Here is a 19,373-nt window from a genome sequence, read left to right on the forward strand (position 1 = left end):
ACTCAGTGGACCCAGATTTAAAAGAGCTTTACACAGAGCCAGACCACTTTATTGACCCACAAATGGCTTGCGGATCCAGCCAAACCACTTCTTTTTAAAGTATCGTAAGTGTAATATGCAAATCTCCAGCTTTTGTAGAGTCTAAATATGAGGGCTTTTGATGTTTTTGAAAAGCAGTGGATTTTAGGGTGTTTAATTGAATTGGACCCACTTACTCCCACTAATCTGTTATTCAATTTTTAATTTTCACATACGGTACCTTTAGGAGCACATTTGAAAGAGTCTGGCATGTGGGACGTGGTAAGTCTATTGTTTTTTTCCCCCTGCCACATCTGTGCTCAAAGCTCCAACAGTGCACTGAGACTGATTGTTATTTCATCTGCCTCCGTTCCAGAGCCAGCAAATCACTCAACTGAGCATCAGGTTGTCCAGCAGCAGGTCTGATCAAGCACTGTTTCTTATTAGTCAAGTGGACAAGAGTTTCCATCAGCACTCACTTTCAGTGATTAGCAATTCTCTTCTGGTCATCGATGTAGTGCATGGGATTCATGACTACACATTTGTGTGTGCATTCGCAGCCTTTTGTTTTGTGCAACATTTGCAACATTTGCAAGTTGTAATATGGTGTTTATTTTGTGTAGGCCTATATATGATTTATCTCATTTAAGGATGCATTAGGTTAAGAATTAACGCGGTAGTAAAATACGCCGGTGATCATCTTCAGTGCATGCAGCTCAAATAGCAATGCACAACTAATAATAACTATGATTGGGACTGTCATATTACATAACATTATAAAGAGAACAATATTGTAATAAAACGTGGTGAATTATTTGTGTTTAGTTGCCTTGTGTTGCTGTACGAAGAACGCAATTACAACTGTTGCACATTCTGAATAGTACGTAACTTAGTTCAAGTTCACTTGTAAATTTGTGTCATTTTGTGCAGATAATTTGTAATATTATGTTGATTTTGTATATCTGATTAATCTCATAGGACACGTTTTCGTTGAGTTAAATAAGCCACTAGCACAGCTCTTCAGTTTACTGGTGTTCATTTAGCACTTCAGCTTCAGCACTCGCAACTCAAACAGCAATGCACGACTAATAAAAACTATGATTGGGACTGTCATATTACATAACATTATAAGAAGAACACTATTTTAATAAATCGTTGTGAATTCATTGGGTTTAGTTGCCGTTGAGTGTGTCCACATCAGGAGTTGAACATTCTGACTAGCAGGCTTCTGAGGCGGCGTTGATGGTGACAGTTGTATTAGTCGTTATATTTGTTTATTAAATAAGTAATTTAATTAAATGATCAATCACATCGAGTCATTTTACAATCCTACTAACCCTTTATTTAGACTAAAAACCCTTCTCATTCATTTGGTGAGGAATATGGTCTTTTGAACAGCATTTGCACACCCTGTCATGCTGTTGGCTGTAAGAAGATGCATATTGCAGTATTAAGGCTAGCTAACGATTAATCGATTAATGATTGTTTGTTAATATGAACAGCAATTGATCATGGGAATTTGTGTAAATTGACATCCCTATTTAAAATCAGTTATCGTATGCTATTGCGACATTTCAATAATTTCAGTATATCGTGAAGCCCTATCGGACAACATTTTCATTTCAGTGCATTTCTACTTTAATCACAATATCATGACTTACACTTTCTTTTCCACTGATTTGCACACAGGCTAGATTCCAACTTTTGTCACCCAAATGAACACCACCACCATTACTTAGTGTGAACAGTGTGTAGAGTGTGAGATTTTACTGTAATCTAGACAAGTTTTCAATCTTGTCACAGCACAAGGAAATTATACATTTAAACGACAACCTGTTCCTCTTAATACAATATATCAGAGTATCACATTCCTGCTCCACTGAACTGCTGCATGAAATCATGTTGGTTCAATTTCCTCCGTTAACATTAAGATGGTATGAATGAATGTGTGTTCCAGAAAACAAGTCTTGCATGAGAGTTCGCTGAGGCCTCAGTGGATTCAATATTCTGTGAGACTAATGGAGAATTATCACTCTGGTGTTTGCTGACTCTCTCTTTCTCTTACAGTCACCATAGTTACCTGATCTCCCATGACTACAAGTGTTCCTTCACCTCAAGGAGTGAAAATTATACCTGAATAAACACGGTTATATGAGCCATTTCCCTTTAATACAATAAAAAAAAACTGCTTTTCAACAGTCTCTCAGCCTTTATGTTCTGTTGTATCCTCTGGATGATTGTGTGGGGAAAAACAGTCTTGATGTATCTGATCAGATAAGGTCTATCACAACTGAAGCCATCCACATCGGCCTTTCCTGCCAATGAGCTGCGCTTCCTGTTATCTTTTTTTTATTATTTTTTTATGTTTGCAGCGCTTGTTGATATTGACACCTCTGTCTCGCTTGTACAAAGCTTACGGCCTTATCGCAGAGCTTCTACAAAGGGGTCAAGGGAAGAGTTCTTCCTCTGGGGAAAGACATATTTCAATTTAAGTATGGTTTATTCATCGAGTTGCCGAGGCAAGGCTGAGCGCTAATGTACCTTCTCTGCCACCGAGCAATGAGGCTTTTACATGTCCCGAATACATGGCCTTGCATGAATTTCAAAGATGCGACTGGCCTTCATTCCTATAAGTGAATTTTTCATGTGTTTTTGTTTTATATGAGAGATCTGTGTCAGTTGAGTAAAACTCTCATTGATGGGGAGGTTCATTACTAGAGCGCTGGAGAGACCATGCCTCAGCAGTTTTCTGATATGCCCCCTCCCATGAGGAAATACAGGCAAAAGAAAAACATGTTGACTGCGTTGTTGTTCCCACATCAGACAACGGTTTTAACTGTCAGAAATAGCAGTTAGCCCTTCAGGCGCAACCTTTTGTTTGTAGTTTGATCCGTCTTTAGCTGTTCGGGGCTAAAACACATAGCTCATTGTTTCATTTTGAAATGCATCATGGGATGTGTGTGGGTGAACGATGCAGTTGATGTGTAAATATAAGGAGTGATGTCATTTAGGAGGGTCAAGGAGTTTGGGTCTGATGTGCTGAAAAAATTTTTGGACACTTTTGCAACTTTCTGAATTTCTAGGGATGCACAAATAGGTATCTATTTTAATAATATTCATATTTTAATTCGTTTTTTTGATAATTTTTTATAATATGCTCATTTAACCTATTTTTACATTTCGATTTCCCTTGCCATAATCTAATGTTCTCTTAAAATTAATCTTAAAAAACATTAATAACATTTTAAGTGAAATTGTTTGCAAATCTAAAAATAAATATCTGTTTTTCATACTGTATTTTTGAATATTTTGAAATTAATTTGTTTCATTTTGATTTGAAATCATATAGACAAGATAGTATTTTAATACTTACATTTGTAACATTTTAATTTTAATAGACCATTTATCAGTTATGTGCCATAACAATTATGTAAGTTGGAATTTTTGACTGATCAGTATTGGCAAGTGTTTTGATACCGGTGTATCCCTACTTTAATCAACATTTTAACAAAATTTCATTGCATAAGATAACAAAATATCATTCCAAAATCATCTTATTTTTTTCATAACTAATTCAACTTTCCTGAGCTATTACATTTAACTAGCTGGTCCCAGCAAGATTTTTGGTCAGTTCCTCGAGTTCACACAGGTTTCCTTCCAAAATACTTTTTTACCTCTTAAAATTAAACATTATATTAATGCATCACTTAAACACAACTTAATGTGAAATGTTTTGCTTAAAAATGGGCTATCTTTCTTTAAAGCAAATACCACTGGCTTTTACATTTCTTTATCAAATGCAGTGACATTCATACATTTGAAAGTGTGTCTTAAGTTTCCAACGTTTTGAGGACGTTGTGTATTTTGCACTTCACACTCCCTCACAGCACGCACAAACACAGGTAGATTATCCAGCACATCTGACGACTCGGCCTTTTGCCTGATTAGATCCCTGTGGAATACTCCTTCACACCAAACAGGAAACCAATGACATCACAATATCCTGTCTTTTTGGAACACAGCCCTGTGACATCATATTCCTCGCACTGCACTGTTGAAAAACCTTCAATTTGATAGAGCTAAAGATGGGTTATATTATACAAATCGATGCAAAATCTCCGTCAGCTTTGGTGTAATGCTATAACACTAGACCCTAGAATTGCTTGTGCTCTTCTAGGCCCTAGAAAGGCCTATGAAGGACTTGTAAATGTTCCCCGAGCTTGTAATCCTCTTAGATAAATAGAAGAGAATTTTTGCTTGTGAGGTTGCGATTTCCATAGAGGCAGATTCTTTCCACCGAAGCCCATTATTAAGACGTTTATGTTGTGGAAGAGGCAAAAGGATGGTTTCCTGTATTCTGTGAGCCATAAGCTCCACCACCTGTAACGTGTAATTACACTGTGCGCTCGTGAAAAACGAAGAATTGTGATGTAGAACTTTTTACAGAGTAGAATGAAGCCATTTTGTTACATGTGTTTGCCTAAGATACCATCGTTAGCATAAGCTCGCACTGTGATTTTCTTGCTGTGAAAAGATTCATATACTGTAGTTTTTTGGGGTTTATTTTCAATGTAGTCACATCCAGATGTAAGCTCATCCAGAAACACATGGAGTAATCGGATCTCCTGCGGCACGGGACTGTTTTACATTCAGCTCAGAGTCTGTTCTGAAGGAATCTCAGAAGGGTGGATTTTCAGATCCCATTCCAGTCTATAATGATGATAGTATCAAGAATAAGAGTTGGGTAATACATTGAATATTGATGCATTGAAATTAAGCAGCATTGTAAATAATAAGATTTTAATGCAATGTTAAGTTTCTGTAATTCTGTGTCATTAAAATAATTTCACAGTCATTCCGTGTTTTGACTATAGGGATGTGCCCCATTACTAATTTAAATAGCATTTAAACTGAAATTTTGTAACCAACTAGTTTAACAAACCCCCAGAATACAGTCAAAAACAACAGTCTATATAAGCAATCCATTTGAAATAGCCCACTTAATCTATGAATCGCTCAAATCCCATACTAAATGCTCCTAAAAAAAAGGTCATATACAGTACATGCGAAGTGCTTGCCTTGCATTACGATCATTGTACATTAAACTTAATGTTCACTTTATCAATTTTAGCCAATATAGACATTTATTCAAATCAACTGGCAGTTCAGAACCAATACTTACAAACTCAATATCCTGTTATAAACAATATTCCTAAAATAAAAGTTAGATTGCACATCCAGGTTTGAGCACGCTTCTCATGAAAAATACATGACAGGTGCCAATATTGAAAGAAAAGTTTGATATGTACCGGTTACTACACATTTAAGAGTATTCTAAAGTTTTCCGAGGGGACATTCCTTTGAGCCCGCTGTGAGTGACATGCAAGGTCTATGGTCAGATTAAATGATTTTGTTTTACACTTTTCAAAAAAATTATCTTTTTAAAAATGTAACAAACATGACAGCAAGTTGAACGTGGCCTTTGTGAAAATATAAAAGGATAAATATGGGGAAGAAAATGATAGTATTTCCAATGTCGACTTGCAGCAGCAGAATTTAGTCATGTAGTCTCGCACATCCATAGTTGTGACTCACAAATATTACAGTGTTAAAACTTGAAATTTGAAAGTTCAATACTGGGAATCAAACTGTCAGTTTTAGCAAATAGATTCAATACTATGATTTGTTTGCATCACTCACTCAAAAATGATCCTAGAATTCTTGGTGTGACATTTTTTGTTTATATATCGGTCCTGTTACTATATCAGATTTTCACTACACGAGATATATCAGAATCAGAATCAGAATCAGAAAGAGCTTTATTGCCAAGTATGCTTGCGCATACGAGGAATTTGTCTTGGTGACAGTAGCTTCCAGTACACATACAATATAAAGTGACAAGACAAGTGACAAGTAACATAGGTATAAATAAAAAATTGAAAAAATAAAAATAAAATAAAAATAAAAGATTATAAATTATAAATATATATAAAGTTATAAGGTGCTATAATGAAATGTCTGAGGGAAGTATTGCACATGTTTGTTCCACAGTAGGGGAACATTTAAGTGTTCATGAGGTAGATGGCCTGGGGAAAGAAACTTTTCCTGTGTCTGGTTGTTTTTGTGCTCGGTGCTCTGTAGCGTCGACCAGACGGTAACAGTTCAAACAGAAAGTGTGCTGGGTGTGACGGGTCGAATGACAAACATAAAACAGGACAAACTAACAAAAACAGTGTAACAACTGGAGAGCTCAACACCGAGGCAGCCATCCGCGGCGCCATCTTGGATCTATCTATATATCTATATCTATCTATCTATATCTATATATATATATATATATATATATATTACCTTATATTTTATCTTGGCTTATATCATTTTTTTTTACTGCATTTGCAACTAAATATTTAGACAATCTTAAACTGACTGATTTCTGCTAATGAAAAGGAGGCATGTGTGGCTGGCTAGCTAATTTGCATTGATGCCTGTGCAGAGATGTTTTGATTGCTGTGCTTTTTAACTCCATTAGATAAACATAATTTCGACCCGCAGTGCTCGCCTGTCTCTCCCGTAGATCTACAGTGTGGTTGATCTCGGCCGCTTCCTGTCGTCTTGGACAATGCTAGATGATTGTTGTCTTTTGAAGGTGTTTGATGTTACTCACAGGAGTCAGATGTCATATAAATCTGTCAGCAGAAACATTGAAGTACATACCACTCTTTCTGCAGATCATATTGCTTGTGGAGAACAACTAAAAGTTCCTCTAACATAGCAGAAGTATGTCGTAGCACAAATGATGCGAGGCGAGTTATGTGGCGAAGTTAAATTCTCAGGATTGAGGGTTTGTTCAAATTCGTTCAAATTCGTTCAAATAAGCAATAATAATAGTGGTTGCTATTGAAAGCGCCGCTAATTAGTAAAATATTATCTTCCGTACAACTCTTGATTTTGTTTGTACATCTGTATAATTTTTCAGAAAATATGCGATGGCAGCATACGCAACATGTCTGACAGCTGGTCTTTGTTTCGTATGACATGTTTTCGGTTGGGAGCTGCCAAGTATGAAATATGTAGCCAACGTCACACCCCCAGCGGATTAAACAGCAGCGTGTCACACACCTGGAGGATAACTGTCCGGTAGCCGCCCTCGTTTCCACTCGCCTCACGACAGAGGCTGCTGCTCTCTCGTTTTTTCTTGCTTTTAATGGTTACAGACTTAGGCAGTGGTGTCAAAATTTATGAGGGACTCGTCCCTCAGGGAAGGACAAGGAGAGAATTAGACGATGAGAGAAAGAGAGAGAGAGAGAGAGAGAGAGTGTGTGTGAAGCAAAGAATAAGTAAGTGAGATAAGGACAGGCAAAGCTATGAATCTCCTGAGCAGAAATCACCACATAAGGCAGTTTGATTGGTGGCAAGTGGGTGTGAAGAAATGAATCATCCAGTCTCTGTTTTTTAAAAAAAACCTTTTCCTTTTCTTCTTCTGCTTTTCTTTCATCCCAAAGCCTGCTTCATCCTCCTCCTCATCAAGCCTTTAGCCTCCCAGCCATTTTTATTGGGCTGTTAAAGAGGTCATTTGGGAAAAACAGCCTTCACTATCACTGTTTCCTGTCCTTCTAAGGATCCAAACAGTGGATGTTCACTAGATCATATCAGTAGTATAGAGCATGCAGGAACATCATTTTGTTGATTAATGTGGGATCAAGGGTGAGGAGGACGAGATTAGCTTCGTTCCAAAACATATTGAGCTGCCTACCTAGACTTTATTTTAAGACATCATCTTCTGAAACTGGATCCAAAAGGTAGGCAGCATGATGTTGCCTTTTAAGATTTCATTTTGGCCTTATTATAATTCAAAAACGAGTATCCTTCATTGAGAATGCAATCCCGGAATGCATTGCTCAGTCAATAAGATCAGTCAGTACGATTTTTTTTTTTTGTTGAAAGAATTGAATATTTTCATTCAGCAAGGATGCATTAACTTGATTAAAAGTGACAGTAAAAACTTTAACATTGTTACAAAATATTTATATTTCAAATAAATGCTCGCATAGCACAATGCTAACATCAAACTCCATTGGAATAATTTGCGTGTGCTATTTGTGTGCTATGCGGAGTTAAAAGTCTGAAATAAGTTATTTCGTTTTTTATCCTAACTTAAAAGACTATGTCTATGTAGACGGCAAGACAGCTCGTTAGGTTTTGTAACAGAATTATTGATTCGTCATTTGCTCTCTCATTTACGTATTCTGTCACTTGTCGAGTCTCCGTCGCTCTCTCGTTATGCACCAGATCTTTTCTTCATTTCCACGCAAATGTGACGGCCCAGTCGCCTAATGCTTTGTGACAAGTCACAAAACCTTGTTACATTAATCATTGCAGGATGTGCTCTCTGTCACCCACACCATCTGAATGGTTTCCTCAAAGATCTGCCCATAAACTCCTTACCTAACCATAAAAAAAACAAAAACAGATGCAATATTTTCCAAACCAAAAATGGATTTCCTGAATGAGAGAGGAGGTTGGTTTAGTGTCATAATCTGCTCAAGCAAAGAGACGATTGCGATTTATTTGTTTTTTACATTTATGAATGCTGTTTGTACATTTTGTGATGCTCCCTTTCTCTTGCAGGTGACATCACTCAGAAAGGATATGAGAAGAAGAGGTCAAAACTGCTCGGAGCGTATCTGCCACATCCTCCAGGTAAGAGCCCCAAGTCTCACCTCACATTTAGAGGGTCACAGAATGCATTTGTACCCATAGACTTGCATTTGCACAGGTTTAACAGATGACTGAACCAGCTTTTCTACAGCAGATGGGCTTGCCTTTCTTTCTCTCATTTAAACAGATCCTAAAAACCTACAATGGGAATTGGTTTCCTGTGTTTTAATATTTTTAGCTTTAAGATCTCAGCAGATGGATTTCACAGTCGTTCTCTTGTTCATAAACAAGCAATGACTTTCATGGGGCATCCTAGGCTGCATCACTAGGCAGTTGGTAAGGTATTCAGAATGGTTGCACACATACAAATGGATCGGGTTCCAACTTTAATACGGGCATATGGGATTTAATTGCCCATTTTTTCATCTGACAGACAAAAAATTGTTTTCTTAGAGAACTTGTATGATTTGAAGTATTATTCATGTCTGTAGCGCTTAAAGTTAGAGGGTTAGCTCATATCTTTAACTCTTAAGTAATAATATGAATGTTTAGATGTAGGTCACATGATCAGATATCCGATTTAGAAACGCATTTGAAAGTGGCCCAAATCAAATGTGGAAAAATTGGAAGAAGATTCAATCTTTGCCAGCTAAAGGTGAAAAAAATCAGAATCGGTTGAAAGTGTAAATGTAGCTTTAAAGTTTGAAGTTCCAACGGCTCTATTTAGTCTTTTTACTCCTGTGAAAATCTTATTTGGAAAGCGAGGCCATCCATAACCCGATCCGGCCCCAGACTTAATCAGTCTATTTGCCCGCTTGTTCTTCAGTGCTGCTTTAAAATGAGCTGATAAGTGACTGTAGGCACCAGAATTAAGAGGCTCCTCTAAGCTCTTCTCAAGAGCTTCATAAAAGGTGCTTAGAAGTTTTTTCTCTCGTTTCATTGAACTGAAACAACCTCTTCTTATGAATATTACTGGGAAAGAAATCAAATGTTCAGTGTTGCTTTTCAATACATGATTGCTCAGTTGATCAACCCAGTCACCCGTTTAAGTGCACTCAAATACTTTGCATTTAGACTATCGATACAACGCAGAGTGTCTCCAGCTTCAGATGGATTTAGTCTTTAAAAGTGCGTTTCCATCATTAAAAGGAAGAGATAGGTAAAGTAATTGCTTGGTGTTGGAGAACGTTTTAATAGGAACTGCTTTTTGATGATTTATTCTCTATTACAGTTATCCCAGACAGTATTCATAACATATTTAGACTAGTTTCACAATCTCTCCTTGCTTTATGACTTACAAATATGAGCGTGTTCCATGAATCGGTTCAAATTGATTAAAAATTCTCTCAAAAACGTTCATGGAACTCTGTTTTAAAGTGTTTTTGTAAAAATGTATATAGATAAATATTGCTATAATTATTTTTAAATGGGTGCATATAATGAAAAAAAAGTATAACATTTTGTGCATTTATTGTTCATTGGAAAATGTATTATAACTTTTTTTTACTTGACATTTGAGTCACCTTTTTGAAGGCAGTTTACAGCAAATGCGTAAATATCAAGATATTTATCTTGAAATGGCTGAAAAAAATATAAATCAACCAGGCTTACTTTCAAAGGTAGTGCTGCTTTTAGAGTTTGGTAAGAATTTATGTAACTTTTGAAGGTCTCTGATTTATGCTCGGCATGTCTGGCTGCATTGTTGATTAGCAAGGCTTCTGTTGCCATAGCAACAGGCAGCCCGCATATTCCCAGTCTGGCTCCCGGCGAAAAAAAAATACATGACATCATGCTCAGGCACAAAGCATGTATCGTGGCGTGAGGAGCGGCATGCGCCAGACTCAACGCAACGCCTCCATTCCCGCTGGATCTCGTGTTATTTAACAGTCCCATGACGACATGAACTAGTTTAACGATCAGTCGTTTATGTAGTGGAACAAGGGAACGTGGCACTGTGACACCTCCCTCAGTGCCCGGCCTGATTGTGTATGTGTCTCCATGTTCTTAAGAGCATCAGGTTACCAACACCGAGGAGAGATTGTTTCCGCCGCTGCCTTTCACTGAATGACAGGCATAATTAGACGTTAACCCAATCAGTATTGATCGGTGACTGTTACTCTTGGCTTTTTAGTAGGAGGAAGAGTGTGTGTTCATTGTACTTGAGTCAGAAAATCACATCCTCCGCTGCATGAGCTGGTGTATGATTCTGACTTAACCTGCTGTCTCACCTTCTGCCTTATTGAATGAATAAATCCACTGGCTGATGTCTTCGGCTATGTCAGCGCGGGGCCGAAATTGATTTCTCCGGCTTGCACGCTCTTGGCTGGAGCACTGAGTGCAACCTGGGCCACCTCACGTGTCCTAAAATCTGCCAGGAGGAGCAGAGTGGTGCTAAGCTCTCCGCTTAGAATCCAAGACAACAAAGAACAACTGAACAGAATAGAGCTGGCTCATCACAAGAGCCACTGAAATATGAGTCATTGTGGAACAATCGCTGCTGTGTGTGTGCCTGGAATTAAATATTTTATTTATTCTCAATTAGGGCTGCACTGGTATAGACATTTTGGCAAATACGGATAGTCTATAAATGTCCCACATGGAATCTGCAGCTTCCTGCAGAACTCCGCAGAAAGCTCTACAGATTTCCGCAAAATGTCATTCATAAAATCAAAAAATCTCCGTTCTGCAGAATTGAAAAAGGTTACATTTGAAATAAAGTTACATAGGTCTGTCATTGTTTCAATTGTTTGTTTGTCTTTGAATGGCTTGCATTTAAGTGAAATAAATTTAAAGCATCAAAACATTACAATCTATAGAAGAAAGGTTTACACTTTTTTTTTTATATAAATCTTGGCATTTATTTATTTTTTGCTTTTTTTTTTTTTGCTTTTTTTTTTATACATAAACATATAATGTACTGTATATTAGGAAGGTTACATACTTGTTTGTGTATTGTCATAGAAAAAGAAATACTGTCATTATAGTCTCTTTCTAATAAATACAAAAACTAATATTGGCCAATGGCAATATGTTGTGCATTTCAATTACTGCTGTGTCAGAGACCAATAAACATTTGGGTCTAAAGGGGTGAGAGATAAAGAACAAAGAGGCTGACAACATGTTAGAAAGAAAAGCTACACTGAACTTAGAATGAGAAAAGATTGTAGGTTGTTAAGGAAACCCTGATTAAAAGAAGAAACTCTGATTTGTTCTAATTAAAACCAGAACAAATCCGTGTTTCTCTTAGGCCGTCTGTGAGAGAGAATGTTACAGAAAGAGATCAATAAGGTGGATATGTAATAAATGAGTCTCTGGCTGAGACGTGTAATTGTCCCTCTCTTGATCTCTCTGTGTCATTTAGGGCTAGAGGCATCCATGGCACACGAGCGCCGGCCACCCATGGCGCCCTCCTCCGCTTCACGATACCACCGTAGACGCTCCTCTGGCACCCGTGATGAACGTTACCGGTCAGGTGAGTCCACGGCAGGGCGGCAGCATGGAGTTTATTCCAGCAGTTTGATGAGTGATCCCTCATGATTCTTACACTGGAGTGATGTGTGAAATATTGTAGATGCCCAGAGTTCCAGAGTTAATAGTTATACAGCAAGTAAACTAGAGAAATAAGCTGTTTTTCAATGGCTGCAAAATAGAATGTTTTTTAATGAGGGATCAAGGGAATAAATTAATTAAATGAAATTAAATGTTTAATTCATTTTAAAATTATGTATCACCACTGTGGGGTTTCAGGGTTAAAATATCAATTTCTTTATATACCCTAAAAACAAAATCCAGATAATTTAGCTACTTATATCATATATACACACACACAAACATATTTATAAATATACTGTATATACACACACATCTACACACAGATAGAACACACATAGATATACCTTTATATATAATGAGTCAGTTAAAATGTCATGCATTTATATCATAAACAGTGTGTGTTTGTGTGTCAGATTATGGATTGTTTATCCATCTCACTGGCCTCCTCCCTATTGGCAAATATACAAATATTGATATATAATATGTGTGTGAGTGTGAGACAGATTTATCTGCTATGAGCTGTACGTATTAAAATGATATCTGTCTCAGTCTTGTCTCTGTGTGTTCAATAGGCAACCACACATCCATAATTCAAAGTTGAAAGAATAAAAATAGGGTTCAGTAGTCATGAGACAGCATTTATTGGGCTTTTCCTTACCGTAGAAGATTTTATGATTTATGATATTTCTGAGGCAAGTTTTCCAAAAATAAATTCACATTTAGTGTTTGTTTATTTGGATGGATGGATAGATAGATACTGTGTACGATTCACCAATGCTCATTCTTAGCCTCTGAAACTACTTTCCTCTTCTGCTGATAACACACTAAGGCCAAGCAGTTGAAGAAAAATATATATCAGCTCCAATCAAATCCCTGTGGAACAAATCAAGCTCTTCATATTCCATACCATTCAAAAGTTTGGGGTCAGTTTTTTGTGTTTTTCTAAAAGGTCTGTTATGCTCACCAATGCAGCATTTCTTTGATTTAAATATACAGTAAAAAATAATAATATTGTGAATGATTACTGTTTTCTATTTTAATATAATTAAAAAAAAATTTTTTTTCTGTGATGGCAAAGCTGAATTTTCAGCATCATTACTCCAGTCTTCAGTGTCACACAATCCTTCAGAAATCATTCTAATATTGATTTGCTGATTTGCAGCTCAAGAAACATTTTGTATTACTATCACTGTTATCACTAAACAAATTAAAAAATAATAATAATATTGGAAACTGTGATACATTTTTTTTCATGATTCTTTGATGAATAGAAAGTTCAGCATTCAGCAAAAGATCAAGATTTATTTGAAATAGAAATCTGGTTTAACAAGTCTTTACTGTCGCTTTTGATCAGTTTAAAGCATTTTTTTTTTCTGAATAAAAACATTAATTTCTTTGAAAAAAATCACACTGACCCCTATTTTGGAATTTAATTATTTTTCTAATTCTGTTTCGAGTTGCATCACTGTTGCATCAGTGCATCACTTCCTGTAACGATCAGTTCTAGCCATTCAGTTAGAGCAATGCAACTCGAATGACTTTTAGTCAGTGATCATGTTTACATGCACAGCGTTTCCCCTGTTAAGCTCTATATTCTGGTTATGTCTTTATTCTGAAAAATACACTGACGTTTTCCTCAGCCAATGGGATATTGTGGTTTACATGTAATCCGCATATTTAATAAACACGCACATTATTTTCCGGTTACCTTTAACTGCATTTGGACCGTAATTAAATAAGAATGTGACCAAATTCGCATCGGAATATTACTGTACGTGTAAACACAGTCAGTGTGTTGATGGAATATGTTGTTCTGTATCTCATTAGAGAGTCCAAATAACAGCTTGGATTATTAAAAGCCATGACTCTGCTAGCGCGAGGAGTGCAGCCGTGGGTACAATGTACAGTCAACTCTCTCTTGCACACACACACACACACATACACGCACACACACACACACTGAGATGAGTCAGTATTGCAAGATCACAGAAGGGCTGGAGGTGGTGGCTTGGCTCTCGTCACACACTCTCACGACCATCATCCAGTGAGACTCATCTCATCCACGTCACTGTAAACACCAGCTTGGAGGTCAGCGGCCAGTTAATACAGATTCACTTCATTTCATTTCTCGTTTTTTTCATCCTCAGATGTCCACACAGAAGCAGTACAGGCAGCACTAGCCAAACACAAGGAGAGGAAAATGGCCGTTCCTATGCCGTCCAAGCGACGATCTCTAGTGGTACAGACCTCTATGGATGCCTACACCCCCCCAGGTGAGCTTCACACCTAATTCTAAATCATCATTCATTTAAAGTCAACATGAAATCAAAAATAAATGCACTCTTACTTTCTGAAACGTTGTTCCAAACTTGTCGGCCCAGAAAGTTAGTAAAGACAATGTTTAAAATAGTCCAAGCTCACTATTGGCCGACGCTTAGTAAATGTCTTTACTAACTTTCTGGGCCGGCAAGGTTTTTTTTTTTTTTTAAACAGTGAAAGTCAATGGGGTCCAGTGTTATTTTGCTCCACTTCTGAAACAGCCTTTTCAGCTAATGTCATCTAGGTTTTGGAGGCAGGGATAATAGTGGTAATCAATAGCCAAACAGCGATATTGTTTTAGGCTACTTCTGTATGAAGTGCAGCCTTTCTAAAATGCTACATTTTCTAAAACGCCCACTTTTCATAATTTTATATAATTTAATAACGTACATTTATGTATTTTTATTTGAATGAATGCTTGTAATAAAAATACAATACAAAGATCCTGCTGCTAAAAATATATATTTAAAAAATATATATCATTATTTTTATCAATCAATTCCTTAAGAATGCAATTTCTTTTGGAAATGTTTCTATTTTTCATTTAAAAAACCATCCAATGGGTTGCAAATCCCTTTTCATGTTGACTTTAATTGCACTTGTCCACCTTCTGGGCTGAATGTTGAGTGGGTCTGAGTGACTCTCACTAGGCCTCTCCCCCCTCTCCTCTCTGCCCCCCCTGACAGACACCTCGTCCGGTTCGGAGGAGGAGGGCGGCCAGGGTGAGGGTACCCCCACCTCCAGCCAGGGCAGCGTCAGCATGGAGCACTGGATCAGTCGGGCCATCCACCAGGGTTCCACCACCTCCTCCTCCTCATCATCAACGCAGAGTGGGGGCAGCGGAGCGGCCGGGCGGCTGGCTGACGTCCTGGCTCAAACACATGTCGGCAAATCAGGTAACGCCCCGCCTCAGCAAACCCAGCTTCCACATCTATCCCTCAGCCACTCACTCCCACAATTCCTGCCATGCTTCTAAACCCTGCCTCCCTCGCCTATGTGTGTTTTCCGCACCTTCTTTTGCTCCTTATTGTATATCTGTGCTGTCGTTGGACCACGCTTGCCGTCATTGACATGAATCAGTGGTAATCGCATCTGAAATTGACTGTCGAGAGGTTTAACTGTTAAATCAGTAAATAATCATTAATGCTTGTCCGCGGTGCTCAACAATAAGGATGGTCCGCAGCCAGTTTTGAGAGCATTTTGGGGCAGAGAACAAAACGGTCACAATGATCACTGTTTTACATTTGTTGATCACGTGTTTGTGTTTTTATGGCTGGCCAACATAACATTTTCTGTGCTAATTTAAATGTCGTTGTGAATTCTGATGATTTATGTCACCAAGACTGTGTCTTAATTGTGCAAATGATTTATGATAGTTCTTGCAGCAACCGTTAGAATGGGTCAATTCATAAATCACAGTAAGCTAAGCTTTTTTTACCGGTGAAAGTGCATTGAATTTATAGCTGTCATAGAGTTACAGATATAATTTAACTCCATGTTATTATTGTTTAAAAACATGAGTATAAATATATTATATTATATTATATTATATTATATTATATTATATTATATTATATTATATTGTAAGTAATTACATTTTAAATAATAATTATATATAATCAATAATCATTATAAAATTATTTATTTATATAAAATGTATATTTAGGAAAAAGAAAAAAATGAAAAAGAAAAAAATTAAGAAATTCATATTCAAGAAAATTTCACATTTAATAACAAATAAATAAATATATTACTTACTTGCCCGTATAAAAGCCTGTCGCTAAAAATATGTTTAAAATATTGTTTTAATTTTTGTCTTTTCATGACCCAATCAGTTCCTTATGGATACATTTATATCCCTAATTGTTTTCTTTTTAGAATTTTCTTCTTTAAAAAAAATAATAATACAAAAAAATTCTTTCTGACACATGTAAAAGCCTGTATAATTATTATAATTTAATTTAATATTACTATTTTTATGTATTATTTGTTTATTTATTTAAAAAAATCATTATTTAATTTAGTATTTTTTATTTTTTATTTTGTTGTTGTTGTTGATGTGTACAAATCTACTGGCCTAACCAGACCAGCAGAAAAGATCCTTATTGTTGAGCCCTGAGGTAACAATTCAGTCAACACAGAGTCAGTTACACCTCCCCGTTTTGTCTGTTTAAAGTAGTCCTCCTGACTAGCCTGTGCTGAACAGATGTTAAATCTATCCAGCAAGCTGATTTTTAATGTAAACAGAGAAAGCAGCAGGAAGAGGAAAGAGTTTTACTGCAACTTTTCCCCTCCTCCACTCAGAGGCCAGTGAAAGACAGAATACTCATTTTCAAAAACCTCACGAACCCTCTGTATCCAGAGGGCTTAAAGTTGTAGACTGTGGCTAAGTGATGAACTCTGGTATCTTAATAGAGCTATGATGGGATGTTGGAGTGCCCTGTGGAGCAGTTTAATGTCTAAAGAAAGGAACTCATCTCTTTCACACTGTCCTGTTACCTCTCTCCCTTCATATCTTTTTATTTCCCCTCACGTTTACCTCAGTTTCCCTTTCCTGTATCAACTTTCCTTCCTGTTGTGTGTTTTTAAATCACTCTATCCTCATTTCTTTCCACCTTTACCATTTTGTTTCTTCTTAAGGGCATTTTACACGGTGCACGATAAACAAGAAGTTTTACCAGCTCTTTTCCATACACACAAGTGGTGGCAAACGTTGCCCGCTACTGCTTTAGCTCAGTGTTAGCAAGCGAAAACATTTCTGAATGAAGTGATTACTGTAAGTATTATATTCCATGTTTCATATAAGACAGATAATTAACCTACCCTGCTAAAAAATCCAGCCAATTTTAATAGCAGGTTTAAACCTGGCTAAGCTGGTCTTAGCTGGTTTAGCTAGTCTCACCTGCTAAAAAATGCCTAAAACTTCTTTAAAACCAGCTAAACAAACAGCTTGACCAATCCTGAAGACCAACTCACCATTGTAGGCTGTTTTTTTTTTTAGCAGGAAACAAAAATAAAATGGCCTATAAAATAGGCTAACCATGAATAGAAATAAATGTGATTGGTGGGCTGACATTTGCTGTGTATGAAATCACTCATTATTTTACTCATTCACATTGTGTGGGCAGAAGGGAGCAATTTTAGACGCATCAATTCTGAAAGTGACTAAAAACATTAAAACTAAATGCAGTTTGATTGGTTGGAGAATACTGACACATAAAATCTTGTGATTGGTCAATGACACAAAATCTTGGCAAGCTTTCCTTGCCGCCTCCACTCTGCCACCTTGAAAATAAACTGGGAACTCGTGGTCACCGTGTAAAATAGCCTTTCGATTCTCTCTCTCTCTTACTTCCTTTTTGTCCTCCTACATGATAGTGTTGTGGTACCATCTAAAAGCAGACAACCAACCTCAAGAGACTCGGTCGTGTTCGAAGCTCTCAGAACATTGTTAGTGCGTATTTAGGAACACAGCAAGGATGGTTAATGTCTCATTCGGAAATTTTTAAACACTCGACCAGGCACAAAGTTCTTCAAGTGCTTCCTAGGTTGTTGCTTTTGTCCCGTTTTCCCATATTTGTCCCGTACCGTTGGGAGAAACATGGCAGTGTGGGTGCCCCTATAGGAATGCTCAATCATTCCCACCTTCTCCGTTCCCCCTTCCCCTTCCATGCAAGACATCCAGAGTCTTCGTTACTCTGTTGGGAACATGGCACCGTCCATGCTCGGCTCATCAGCCCCCGTCCCTCCTGCCCATCCATGCCTGCGGTCAGTGAGGAAGTGGACGGCTCTTAAGGTTCTGGTTCTCCCCCTTCCTCCCTTCCCCATCCAGGGCCGATCGCTCACCTCTCGTTGAAAAGGAAAACTATGCTTGGCGTAGCAGAGAACGGAAATTTGCGGCGCTCCTGTGAGTTCGGATCAGATCTTCTCTGGCCGCCACCCTTGGAGTCGGATGGTCAGTATACTAACTGATGCTACACACACACACTTACATCATGAACTTCCCCCAATCATCCGATCATCCAGACCGTCTTTGTGTCCTCCATGTGGTTCTCTCTGGAGTCTGGGGGACGACGGGCCCCTCGGTGTGTTTGTGTTTGGAGTAGCGTGCTGTGAATCTTATGACCTGATGTGTTTGAACGTCAATTCTTCTGTGTATGTACGATTAAGTGAGCACAGTTCTCTTAGAACAGTTATGAGACGTTGTTTGTGCTGTTGAATTTGAGATATGGTCTTTCTGTGAGTAGTAGTGACTGTGTACCTTATGTGTTTTCTAAATATTTATGTTTTTTTAGTTAAATTATGAAGTGTGAAATGCTGTTTTTTCAGGCGTCCAGTCTGCTTTTAGATGTCCATTCTTTGTCTCTATGTGCTTATCGTTGTTGTTCATTCCCTACCTTGTGTTTTTCAAGGAATAGTTCACTCAAAATTGAAATTTTGTCATAATTTGCTCACCCCTTTAAACTTTCCAAATGACTTTCTTTCTTCTGTGGAAAACAAAAGGAGAAATGTTTATGTTCACGCTGCCTTTTTTCATACCATGAAAGTGAATGGTGACCGGTGGCTACCACAAAAAGGCACCACACAATCATAATACAAGTTGTCCATAAAAGTTTGACACTATTTTCCAAGTCTTCTGAACCCATGTGATATCTGTGTGAGAAACAGACTGAAATTTTAAATCATGCTTGTCACCATTCATTTACACTGCATAGAAAAAAGCAGCTGAGACATTCTGCATAATATCTTCTTTTATGTTCCACTGAAGAAATAATGTTAAACAGATTTGGAACAACATGATGGTGAGTAAAATGATAAGAGAGATA

At 37.4% G+C, this 19,373-nt stretch overlaps 1 protein-coding gene across 7 annotated transcripts in view; it reads left to right on the top strand.

Moving 5' to 3' along the window:
- The window catches only part of dip2ca (disco-interacting protein 2 homolog Ca), a 101,554-nt gene that overhangs the window by 40,177 nt on the left and 42,004 nt on the right, over positions 1 to 19,373 (top strand). For 3 of the 7 annotated variants that reach the window (XM_082183834.1, XM_082183836.1, XM_082183835.1), the window contains exons 2-6: positions 8,647 to 8,718; positions 12,038 to 12,148; positions 14,376 to 14,501; positions 15,234 to 15,443; positions 18,380 to 18,502. In XM_082183834.1, coding sequence (XP_082039960.1) covers positions 8,647 to 8,718; positions 12,038 to 12,148; positions 14,376 to 14,501; positions 15,234 to 15,443; positions 18,380 to 18,502 — 642 coding nt within the window. Of the gene's footprint in view, positions 1 to 8,646; positions 8,719 to 12,037; positions 12,149 to 14,375; positions 14,502 to 15,197; positions 15,444 to 18,379; positions 18,503 to 19,373 lie in introns of all 7 variants that reach the window. The other 4 variants (XM_082183832.1, XM_082183833.1, XM_082183837.1 and 1 more) reach the window with 3 other exon arrangements.

The sequence above is a fragment of the Leuciscus leuciscus genome (genome assembly GCF_965113295.1).
Source record: "Leuciscus leuciscus genome assembly, chromosome: 11".
Classification (NCBI taxonomy): Eukaryota; Metazoa; Chordata; class Actinopteri; order Cypriniformes; family Leuciscidae; genus Leuciscus; species Leuciscus leuciscus.